This window comes from Monoraphidium neglectum, assembly GCF_000611645.1.
Source record: "Monoraphidium neglectum strain SAG 48.87 unplaced genomic scaffold scaffold00882, whole genome shotgun sequence".
NCBI lineage: Eukaryota > Viridiplantae > Chlorophyta > Chlorophyceae > Sphaeropleales > Selenastraceae > Monoraphidium > Monoraphidium neglectum.
The window spans coordinates 8,790-19,613 of record NW_014012746.1 but is presented as its reverse complement, the minus strand read 5'-3'; the positions used below and the strand labels follow the sequence as shown (position 1 = coordinate 19,613).

The 10,824-nt window shown below is 65.7% G+C and overlaps 3 protein-coding genes across 3 annotated transcripts; 2 read left to right on the top strand and 1 right to left on the bottom strand.

The window, feature by feature from the left end:
• Nucleotides 1-106: 106 nt before the first annotated feature.
• On the top strand, nt 107-1,165 carry MNEG_5774 (hypothetical protein; the record flags this gene model as incomplete). Its single annotated transcript, XM_014045754.1, has 2 exons — nt 107-123; nt 358-1,165. 2 exons carry the CDS (start codon nt 107-109, stop codon nt 1,163-1,165), a joined length of 825 nt encoding a protein of 274 aa, XP_013901208.1.
• Nucleotides 1,166-4,946: 3,781 nt separating this feature from the next.
• Nucleotides 4,947-7,549, bottom strand: MNEG_5773 (hypothetical protein; the record flags this gene model as incomplete). Its single annotated transcript, XM_014045753.1, has 3 exons — nt 4,947-5,679; nt 6,826-7,349; nt 7,544-7,549. 3 exons carry the CDS (start codon nt 7,547-7,549, stop codon nt 4,947-4,949), a joined length of 1,263 nt encoding a protein of 420 aa, XP_013901207.1.
• Nucleotides 7,550-7,682: 133 nt separating this feature from the next.
• MNEG_5772 (hypothetical protein) lies at nt 7,683-8,105 on the top strand (the record flags this gene model as incomplete). Its single annotated transcript, XM_014045752.1, has 1 exon — nt 7,683-8,105. The coding sequence occupies one exon, from the start codon at nt 7,683-7,685 to the stop codon at nt 8,103-8,105; it is 423 nt and encodes a 140-aa protein (XP_013901206.1).
• Nucleotides 8,106-10,824: the final 2,719 nt, after the last annotated feature.

The window sequence follows — 10,824 nt, the reverse complement described above, 5'->3', positions numbered from 1 at the left end:
GTCGCCGTCGCCGCCGCCCAGGCGGCGCGTCCCCTCGCCGCGGCGGCGCACGCCGTCGCCGCGCTCGCGTGGATTCCGCGGCAGGTGGGGCCGAGGAGGAGGGGACATGCCCACCCTGAATTCGTCACATTTGTCACTTGATTGCCAGTGGTCGCGCTTGCCTGTTGGGCTTGCTTGGCTTGGAAGTTGCATCACTCGCTGCTCGATTGCTGTTGTTGCGCCCTTATGTTCCGCCGCTTCACCCCTGCACTGGTCGCGCAATGCCGCTGGCCGCCATGCGTGTTTGATGCACCCCGCACCTCTGCTCCCATGCACGGCTCAACACAGCAACATACATCCCACTCTCGAAACACGCAGGGGCTCGCCCCGACTGGAGCCGACCAGCGGCGGGCGCCGCCGCAGCCGGAGCCGCAGCCGCTCGCGCAGCCGTAGCAGGGGCCGCGACGGCGGCTCGGCCCGCGCGCGGCTCGAGCGCGGCGGCGGCGGGGACGAGGGGCGGGGCAAGAGCAGGGGCGGCAGCAGGGAGCGGGGCCGCGACGGCGGCCGCGAGCGTGAGCGCGAGCGTGACCGCCCGCGGAGCCGCAGCCGCAGCAGAGGGAGGGACGGCGGGGACAGGGGACGCGACAAGCTCAAGCGCAGCCGCAGCCGCAGCAGGGGGCGGGACGGCGGCGACAAGGGGCGCGATCGGAGCAAGCGCAGCCGCAGCCGCAGCCGCAGCAGGGGGCGCGACGGCGGCGGCGCCGGCGCCGGCGACAGCAAGCGCCGGCGCGAGAGCGGCGCCGACGCTGGCGCGGCGCGCGTCAACGGCGCGGCGGGGCCGGCGCTGGCGGCAGATGAGGGCGAGGAGGAGGGCGGCCGCGGCGGCGGGGAGGCGCGGGGGCGGGAGGGGGATGGGAAGGAGGATCGCAGCAGCAGGCGGCATAAGGAGGACAGGAAAGACAAGCACAAGCACAAGTCGAAGCACAAGCATAAGGACAAAGACAGGGAGAGGGAGCGGGAGAAGGACAGGGGCCCGCGCGAGGAGCGCGGCGGCGGCGCGGCGGATGGAGGGGCCGGCGAGGGCGGCGCGGCAGAGGCGGGCGCGGCGGAGGCGGGCGCGGCAGCGACGAACGGCGGGGGCGGGAAGGGCGGCGGCAGCGGCGGGGCGGACATGTCGGACGGGTGATTGCGCAAATGCGCCCCCTGGTGTGCCTGAGCTGCAGCGCGCAGCCTGCGCATGCCGCCCTGGGCCTCGTTCGGCTCCACACAGGCGCTTGCGCGCGATGTGGCGCGCGCACGCGCCGCGCGGCGGCAACGGCGGCGGCGGCGGCTGGGCGCGGGCCGCGCATTGCAGCGGCGGCGGCGCAAGGGCCCTTTAGTGTAACGGTCCCCTTCTTCTGCAGGAGCTTGGCGGATTTTTTCAGCGTGGTTGGCTGTCGCAAAGGGTTGTTGAAAGGGGGTCCAGTGCGCAGGGGTGCGGCAGCGGCAAGGCTGGGAGAGGGCGGGGGAGGGCGCTGGCGGATAGCAGCGACAGAGCAAGGCGGCGGCGCGGCAGCCTACCGGGGCACGGCGCACGCACGGCACGCATGACAAAAGCATGGCACACGCATGGTAGGGGAGCATTGTAAGGTCTGTGCAAGGTCGAGGCAAGCCGGCAACTTCAGCAAGGCGTGCTGGGCGGCCCTGCAGCCGGGGCGCCGCGCTGCCGTGCGCCAGCGAGCTCGCAAGCATGCTGGGGCGCCACGTCCCGCGGGGTGTCAGCAGCTGCGCTGCCACGGGGCAGCGAGCCGTGGCAGAAGCAGCTGCCGTTGCTGCACGTGACATGGCACCTGAGGCCCCGCTTCGAAATTCTCACCCCGCCATGATCTTTGAATTTGATGACAGCACACCAACGCTACAAGCATCAAAGCCGGGGCGATGCCTATTTGTTACAAGGGAGGTCCGGCCGCCGCCGAGCTCGCACCGACCCGGCGCGCGCCGCAGCGCCGCGCCCCGCTCGCTCGGCAGGGAGGGTCGACTCGGTCAAACGCCGCCGCCACGGCGCCCGGGCGCCTCGGCCGCCGCCGCCGCGGAGGCTTTGAGCGTCGCCCAGACCCTGCGGCCCAAGCCGCCGACGGCGGGGCCCCCTGGGACGCGAGCAATGCGGGTATGGGGCCAAAAAATGTTGAGGAGGCGTGCAGATCAAATGGAGTAGCCGCCAGACGTGCTCAGGGAATGTGTGTGTAGTTCAGGCGCAGCAGGGGGGCGGGGGCGAACCCCGTCAGCGTGCAGGAACCCGTCCATGCAGCGCACCAGCCACGCCCCGCCCGCGTCGAATGTCATTTATCGGACGCCCGCCCCCAACATGGCACGCGCCTGCTCCCTGCCCCCGGCGGCCCCACCTGCCGCGTACACCCAGGGAATCCAGAGGGGCACCCCCCAGATCTGCGGGTGGGTGTAGTCGTAGAGATCCAACACGTTGATCAGGAATATCTCGGCCGCGGGGCCGCACACAGCGGTGAGCGCGGCCATGAACGCGCCCTGGGGGTGAGGAACGGTCGGGCGGTTACTTGGCTGATGCCGTGGCTGGTGGGTTGGCTTGGGCAGGGAGGCGGCCTTGCGTGTGACCATTGGGCGCCTCAAGTTGAAGTTTTCTCTCAAGCGAACATTTCTCTCAAGCGAACATTTCTCTCAAGCGAACAGAAGAATGCACTTCATGGACGAGCATGGCGTGGCCAGACGAAACCTGCGAAAGCTGGGTGGGCGGCCACCATCACAAACTGTGCCCGGGGCACCAGCCAAAAGCCGCAGCCGCACACGGCCACAGCTAACCTGCCGCGTGCCGTCGAACGCGGCCCACAGCGCGACGGCCGCCGCAAACAGCACCGCGTCCTCCGCCGGCCAGGTCGACCCCGCCGCGCCGCCCAGCAGCGCCTGCAGGGCTGCCGCGGCTGCACCGCCGCCCCCGCCGCCGCCGCTCGGGGCCAGCAGCGCCGCCTGCAGCCATCCGCTGGCCCCATACTGTGTCACGAACAAAGATATGCACGCCAGCACGGCCGGCCACCCCGGGGCTCTGCTAATGCCGCCGCCGCTGCCGCGTGATGCTGCTACTGGGCTGGTGCTGGCTGCGCCTGGCCAGCACCCGCCCGTGTGGAGGCGCCCGTGGCAGGGTCAGCCAGGCAGGGGCGGGGTTGGGGTTGGGGGTTGGTGGAAATTGGGGCTGGGCCAAGTGCCAGGGCTTGTTGCCCGGTGCGCGCTGGTCCCAGCAGCTGGACTTTATTGCTGCAGCAAGCAATAGTCGAAACCAGTCCGCCTTGGGCCGCAGCTGCACATGCTCGCCAGGCGGTCGGCACAGACAAAACACCGCTGATTGCCCTGGCACGGCCTCACCTGCAGCAAGCACGCCGTCGGGGCTCGGCTGTCCCTGCTGCTGCTGCTGCTGCTGCTGCTGCTGCTGCTGCTGCTGGTGCTGCTGGGCTGCCCCCGCTGCCTCCAGCTCGTCAAGCAGGGGGACCCCCACGCCGATGATGACCCCCGCGCCGCCGAACAGCAGCGGCACCCACCAACAACTCTCCAACCCCCACTGAAGGCCGCCGATTTGGACGCTGACTAGGATTGAGGGGTCGTGGTAATGCAGCACGTCGGCCTTGCTGTGCAGGCCATCGCACAGCGGGCCCAGCACGGCGCTCGCGCAGAACAGGGCGGCTGCCTGGCGGGCGATCAAGGCGGCGCTGGCGGCCGCGGGTGTGCCACCGCGGGCGGAGGCAGGTGCAGGCGCAGCGGTGCCTGCGGGCCGGTGCGGTGATCGAGAGGGCAGGGCCAACGGGTGCAAGTCGGGCCGCACAGCGCGATAGGCAGAATCATCAGCAGCATGTCTGGCGGGAGCGGCGCGTATCACTGTGCAGCTCACCGCCGCCGCTGGCTCTGGCCCTGATGCGTGTTAATTGAAGTTTCTTGAACGCAGCAGCATTCCCGGTATCCAGCTGCGGCGGTACTCGCGGTCGCGATCTCAACCGGGACACAGACAACGCCATATGGCATGAATGATGTGTCTGGTTCCCTGAAGGTATAAGTTACACGAGCTCAATCCACCCTGAAAGTAGCCTGATGTGTCGTATGTCGCTGCGCACGTCACCGCGCCGGTGACAAAGTGCGCACAGCCGGTGACCTAGCAAGGCAAACGGCAGACCAATTCAGGCATGGCCGCAAACTTCATGCCTTTACATACAGAAGCTTCAAACACACTGCTGCTTTGGTGCCGATCAGGCAAGAAGCGTTGCCGCCAGGTGTGAAGCGGTGTTGACCGGTGACGACACCGCTTCTCTGGCTGAGTGGCCAACCCAACAGCGCCGTCGCCCAGGCGGCGCGGGTGAAGGGGCGCCAAATGAAGAGATGGGATAATCAGCTGCTGTAATAGAGCTCTGCATGTGGCGTTGATCTAATCAGGGGACGTGGCGACAAGCCAGACATTGACCGACTGTGCTGTGCCGGGCTGTTGGAATGTGCTGTGACAGCTGTCCCACTTGTGCCCCACTGCCCCTGAAAGTGTGTTCGCCAAGCTGTTTTGCAGTGAAGCGAGGCAGGTGCTGGATGCAGGGGCATGCATGCGTGCAAACATCTACTGTTGTGGCGAGGCCACGATCATCCAGCACAGCTGACTCGCAGACGGGCCCATCGCGTTGATTGGCGAGCACTCTCCCGCACGGACCGGCTGCAAATCCGCTGTGCACATACCTAAGAGCACAACATTGGCTGCGTATTGGTCGGGCTGCGCCGTGCCCAAGTCCCCTTGGCTGAGGCCCGCGGAGCGGCTGCTGGTCATGTGCGCCAGGCGGCTGGTGCGGCTCGTGCTTCTTTGACCCTGGGGCCCCGCGATCCCGGCTGCACTGCGCCCCGCAGTTCCTGGATCGCACAGCTTTCCACAGAAATTACAAGCATGCACCAGACACCGCACCCCGCAGTTCATCGAAAACAAGAACACTGCATCCTCAGTCCGCTGGCACGCTGTGGCCGCCGTCGCTGCTAATCATCAGCAAGATGCCCTCGTGCTCGCTGCCGCCGCCGGCCCCCGCGGCCGCCGCCAGCTGGGCGCGCAGCGCGGCTACCTCCTCTGCGTGCCGCCGCGCCATCTCCCGCAACTCCTCCCCCTGCGCCTCCGCCCGTGCCTCCAGCGCCCGCTGCCGCCGCGCCGCCTGCCTCTCGGCCTCGGCGCCCCTCGTCAGCGCGCGCGCCAGCTCCTCCCGCGCGTGCTGCTGCGCGCGGCGCGCGCGGAGCTCCGCCAGCTCAGCGTTCTCCGCAACCGCCCGGTCCTTGTCAGCCAGCGCCTTGCTCGCGCGCGCGGACACATCCTGAAGGCGCGCGCGCGCGCGGTCGCCGCCCTGCAGCCGCAGCAGCAGCTCGCGGCGCTCGAGCGCGCGCGCGGCGCGGGCGTCGAGCAGACGCGCCTGCGCGGCTTCCAGCTGCAGCTGCAGGGCAGCGACCTCGCCCTGCAGTGCGGTCTGCTCCTCACAGGCGGCCGCATCGTCATCGCTGGAGCAATGCCCATCGGACGACGCGTCCCAGTCAGCGTGCCGCTCGGGCGGCCCCGCGGCCGCGGCCGAGCCGCCGCGTGCGGGCCGCGGAAGGGCTGGCGCTGTCGCCTCGCCAAGCCCGCTGCCGTCGCGGGAGCGCGCCGCGGGGGCCGGTAAGGCGGGCAGCGCAAGTGAGTGCAGCAGTGCTGTGCTGTGCGCGTCGCAGGACTTGGGCAAAGGGGGCGCGGCGCCTGTGAGGGCGTCCTCATCGTCAATCTGCGCCTGCTCGGTCGGACGTATGCGGATGACGATTCAGCAGCATGGATGTACCTGTGCCATGGGGCGGCGGTCAAGCTGCCCAGCACGCAGCGGCGTTGCAGCTGCTGCATGTGACGTGTTGCAGGCGGGCGATTGCAGCGTAGCACGAGCAGCGTGCCATCCTACCCTCGCTCGACAGCGCACACACCCAATCAAAGTCGCCCTTGAGGTAGAGATCAACGGTACGTTTTGCTAGAAGCTCGAACTTCTTGCGCTGAGCGGGCGATGCGCGAAACTGCTCGGCCATGGGCGTAACTTGCAGAAGTGGCAGCGTTAGGTGGATGATTTTGTTACTTATTTTGTAGTTTTTTGTTTCGGGTGCCCCGTCATAAGGTTAGGTCTTGCGTTGTGCTGAGTGCCGGTGCCGAGTGCCCACCGCAAGTGTTGTTGGCTGGGTGGGGGTGGGTCTGCAAGCCATCGCAATGGTTTGCGCAATTATCCGAAATACACTCAGTATGAATGATGTAGCTCTGGCTGTCTTTCTGCAGTGGTGAGTAGCGGTCGCCCCGCGTATGGCGCATGGTCAAACATGACAGTCAAACATGGTGAGTCGCAGACACACAGCAGAGATGACGTGGCTGACCGGGGCAAGCGCATTTATGACGAACAACACGACGTGAGGCTTAGGGCAATGGCTGGACACCTCAGAAATGCAAGCATGCAGCGAGTCACCTTCTCATGCTGTTAATTGATCCCCCCTGCGCTCTCCGCATGCTGGGCAAGCAGAGCCGCCATGTGTCGCATGTTTGATGGCCTTTGACAAGCTAATATGCATTAACAAGTTTGCATGAGCCATGTCTGGTGTGCCAGCATGCACCTACAGGCATGATGTGCAGCCTTGCGCGGTTGGTGAGACTTGCATGATGCACGCAAACTCATGCAGAAGGCCAGCAGACACATACTCTGTGTAAATAAGGTATACATCACATGCTCACATTGTCCCGTGCACCCATGCAGCAGAGAGAATGCTGCCAGCGCCAGCACATGCAAATCCAATCCTCACGAGCCGCGCCACCACGCCCAGAGGGCGGCCCCCCACCCCCCGCCACCGCCGCCGCCCTCGCGCCCCTGCGCCGCCGCCATGCCCGCCGCCACGACCCCGCCGGGCCGCCGCGGCGCGCGCGCCCCGGCCTCCGCCAGCAAGCCCTCCAGGACCCTGACGTGCTCCAGCAGGCGGTCCCGCTGCGCCTCCATGGCCGCGCGCGCCTGGTGCGCCGCGCGCGATGCGGCGAGCGCCGCGCGGAGCTCGCCGACCTCGTCCTGCAGCTTCTGCGCCTCATAGTCTGCCCAGCCCCGCCGCCGGCTGGCGTCTGCTAACTCCCCCCGAAGCACTGACAGCTCGACCCCCTGGGTGTAGTAATCCATCGCCCGCTGCCGCGCAATCGTCTCCGAGATCTCGGACTCCTCCAGCTTCTGCTTGGTGTCCGCCAGCTGGCAGGCTAGGGCCCGGTTCTGCGCCTTGAGGGCGGTGACTTGCGCGAGCAGCTGCTGGATCCGCCACAGCTCGGCGGAGCGGCGGCGCTCGTGCCGGAGCGTGTCATCCCCTGTGCCCTGTCCAGCGTCCTAAAGCGTAGGTCGGGAAACTGTATATCAATATCTCCATCATGCGCATGCCACCACGCCGGCCGCGGTGTGAAGGTGCTGTCAGGTGGACAGCAACGACCGCGTGCTGTGCATGCAATGCAGCTTAGCATGCCCCATGGGGTCCGCAGGGAGCCGCTGCCACACCTCGGCAATCTCGGGACTGATGTATACACATCCATGGTGCAGTTTTGAGTCTGTTGTGGAATCCACGGGGACATGCTGCGCGTCCACCATGCTCTGCACTTCCAACATCTCAAAAAACCGAAGCACACCGCCCCTTGACGATATGATATGGAATTCAAATAGCGCACAATGGCAGCGAAATCCTCAGCAGAGACTTTCTTCGCCTGGGGGTCACGGCATGGCAACTTCATTCTTCGCGCCGTGATAATTGGCATCAGCACGCTGGCTGGAGCCATGTACCTGACGGGGTATGTCTATGATCTTGAAACGGAGCGCCGACTGCGCGACAAGGATCTGGCGCATCAGCGCGAGCTGCACGACAGGGACGCGGCATTTGAGCGCGAGCTGCGCGACAGGTATCCGGCACGGCAGCGCGAGGTTCTCGAAAGAGACCTTGAGCACGAGCGCGAGCTGCGCATGGCGCGGCAGCAGAACGCAGAACTCCACTTGAAGGCCCAGCTCTTTGATGCGATCCACCGTGAGGGCTACGAGGCCGCGGCGCGCTTACTGCAGAGCATCCAGGCGGCGTCCACGCGTCCCCCCACAGACTAGGTGGTGGGGAAGCGCTAGATTGTTCCGTTTTCCCTTTACCTCTCCTCTCTGTTCTTACCATATCCCTCTCGTGAGCCCCATCGCAATTCACACCCACCAAAAATCCCCACAGCAGAAACAAAGAAGCGCTCGGCCTGTACGCCGGGCAGCGCCAACATCGCCCCCAGCGAGGTCTAAACCCTGAACAGCAAAACCTCCCCCAGCAACCATAGGACCACTGTGGAATCCCTTGGGGGTGTGTGCGGGCGCCTGGGCGGCATCAGGCGCGCGTCCGGCCACCCCCTGGACAACCAGGAGTGGCTAGAGCGCAGGCTTGATGTCCCCCGCCGGGTCATGGACCGGCTGGGCGGCAACGCTTTGTCCGTGATGTGCGTGTGTTTTCGCGATTGCATGTTCATGATACTGTGTATCTGGCCCATTTGCATGCTGCGAGACCGCATGGAGGGCTTCAAGAGCAAAACACCATGCGTCCATGAATTCGATTCAAAATTGTTACATGATACCGCGGTTGCCCGCTTCTGGAGCCATCCAGGCTCATGGGATTGATATTTGAAGCATCAGCGTAGGGAACATGCGTGGAGTGGTGCAAAACTCATCGTGACACTGCCGCACAGGGGCGTCGGTGTGCTTTCAGACCTGCCACACCACAAAGTTGTGTTGAATCAGATTGGATTGCCTAGAAATGCAGCACTTGCGCACTCACACAGCAAAAACTATACAGTAAAACCCGGTCAAACGACGGTCAACCACTCACAAAAGCCGTCACAAAATAACAAGGAGCAAGGCGCCAATGTGACAAGTGTGGGTCAGGCAAGCAAAACAGCAAAATTGGGCAAACAAGCGCTCCGTTTTCAGCGCTGCGCCATTCGGTCAGCAGCCCCACACCTTCACAACGCCATCCACCCCGGCGGTCAACACGCACGTTCCCTTCGGGTGCGCGGCGACGCCGCACACGGGGCCGCGGTGGGCCTGAAAGCTGAGCAGAAGCTGCGCATCCACAAGCTCCCAGTCGCACAGGCAGCCTTGGGGTTAGGGGCAATCGAGGGAAGCATTGCAGGGTTGTTTTGTGTCTGGCTGGGGGTGACAATAAAGGGAGACTGTACCATGGCTGCAGGTGTGATTGCTCCCCTCGTCGAGCAAGGTAATCTACAATTCCGCCCAACAGCCGTGCCCAGGACTCGAATGCCAGTGCAGCCATACAGGTCTGGCAGAAACATTGGCAAGGTTTAGTTGGCGAGTTGATCTGTTCACATCCATGCGAAAACACGATGCAACCGCAGCCATGCCAGCAATCCAACGCTGCCACGCTGCCGAGGCGATTCAGGGCGCCCGCGCCAAGCAACAGCAGCGCGGCGCGCGCGCACCATCCTTGCTGGCGCCGACCACGAAAGCGTCACCGGGCATCAGTGCGCACCCCATCTTGACGCCAGTGTGGTGTGGCCCTGGTAGCTGGCCAGCAGCTCACCTGGCGGTTGGGACGCGGACGCATGTCGAGAGGCAGCAGGTTGCATTTGGAGTCGCGGTCACGAGCTGCGCCATGTTTTATGAAAAATAGGATTGATTAAATGCATCGGGCCGGCTGTCCATTCCTGGCAGCAGGGCGCAGATGTTGACAGGGTGAAAGCGGCGCGCCGGCCGAGCTGCAATCCGTGCAGACCGCCTGCGCTGGCGCGGCCAAGCAAGGGGCGTCCTACACGCCAGGCCAGCAGATGCAGGGGTGGGCCTCCCCTTTGCCTGCGCCTCAACCCCCCTTGCCCGCGCCCCAGCCCCCCTTGTCCGCGCCCCGGCCCCGCACCTGTCGCCTTGCCCGCCCCCTCAACCCCCCTTGCCCGCGCCCCAACCCTCTTGTCCGCGCCCCAACCCCCTTGTCCGCGCCCCAACCCTACTTGACCGCGCCCCAGCACCTGTGCCCCGCACCTGTCGCCTTGTTTATGACCCTCAGCGCGCTGCCAGGCACGCCGCCAGCAGGCACAGCCCGTCACCGGTGAACACCGCCGACGTCACCGGGTGACGCAAGTCGTCACAGTACGCGTGGCCGACGCGGGCGTCGAGCGCCGCAGCGTGCCGTCCACGGAGCCCCCCACGATCTTGTGGCCGGTGGCCGCGACGGATGTGACGTCATCCTGTAGCAGCAATGAAAAAGTTTGAGGGTGGGTTTGAGAAGGGACGCTGTTGGGGGCTGTAGGTTGCTTCATGCAGGATTTGTGTTGGGTCGTTGAAGGGTCTGATGCTTTGATAAAGGCGGAAGAGGCGCCACACATGGGTTGACGCCGCAGCGCTTCATCTCAGATGGAACGGGTGTGAACCGAAGAAGGGCTTTCGACGCCATCCCCCTCTGTGGTGCCGCTCAGCAGAGCGGCGTGCTGCCGCGCAACTGCATCCCGGGCAGTTTCACAGGCGCAGTCGGGTACGGAAGGGCCGCGAGTCAATCAGGCTCGGCGCCGGCCGCGGTTGCGCCGAGCGCCAGCCCCGGCCGCCGCACCTTGAACGCGCGCATGGTCTACACCGGCTCGGCGCTGCGGCTCTTGCGGTCCCACACCCGCACGCACTGGTCGTAGCGCCGGTGACCAATACATCATCAGACGCAGCGTGGACGGCCTTGAGCGGTTGGATTTAGGGTTGAGGGTTGAGGGTTGAGGGTTAGGCTGCGGGGGGGGGGCGGGGGGCATAAGTTTTGCCAGAGGTGTCAGCTGGAGCGTCGGCGAAAGGTGTCGGCGGG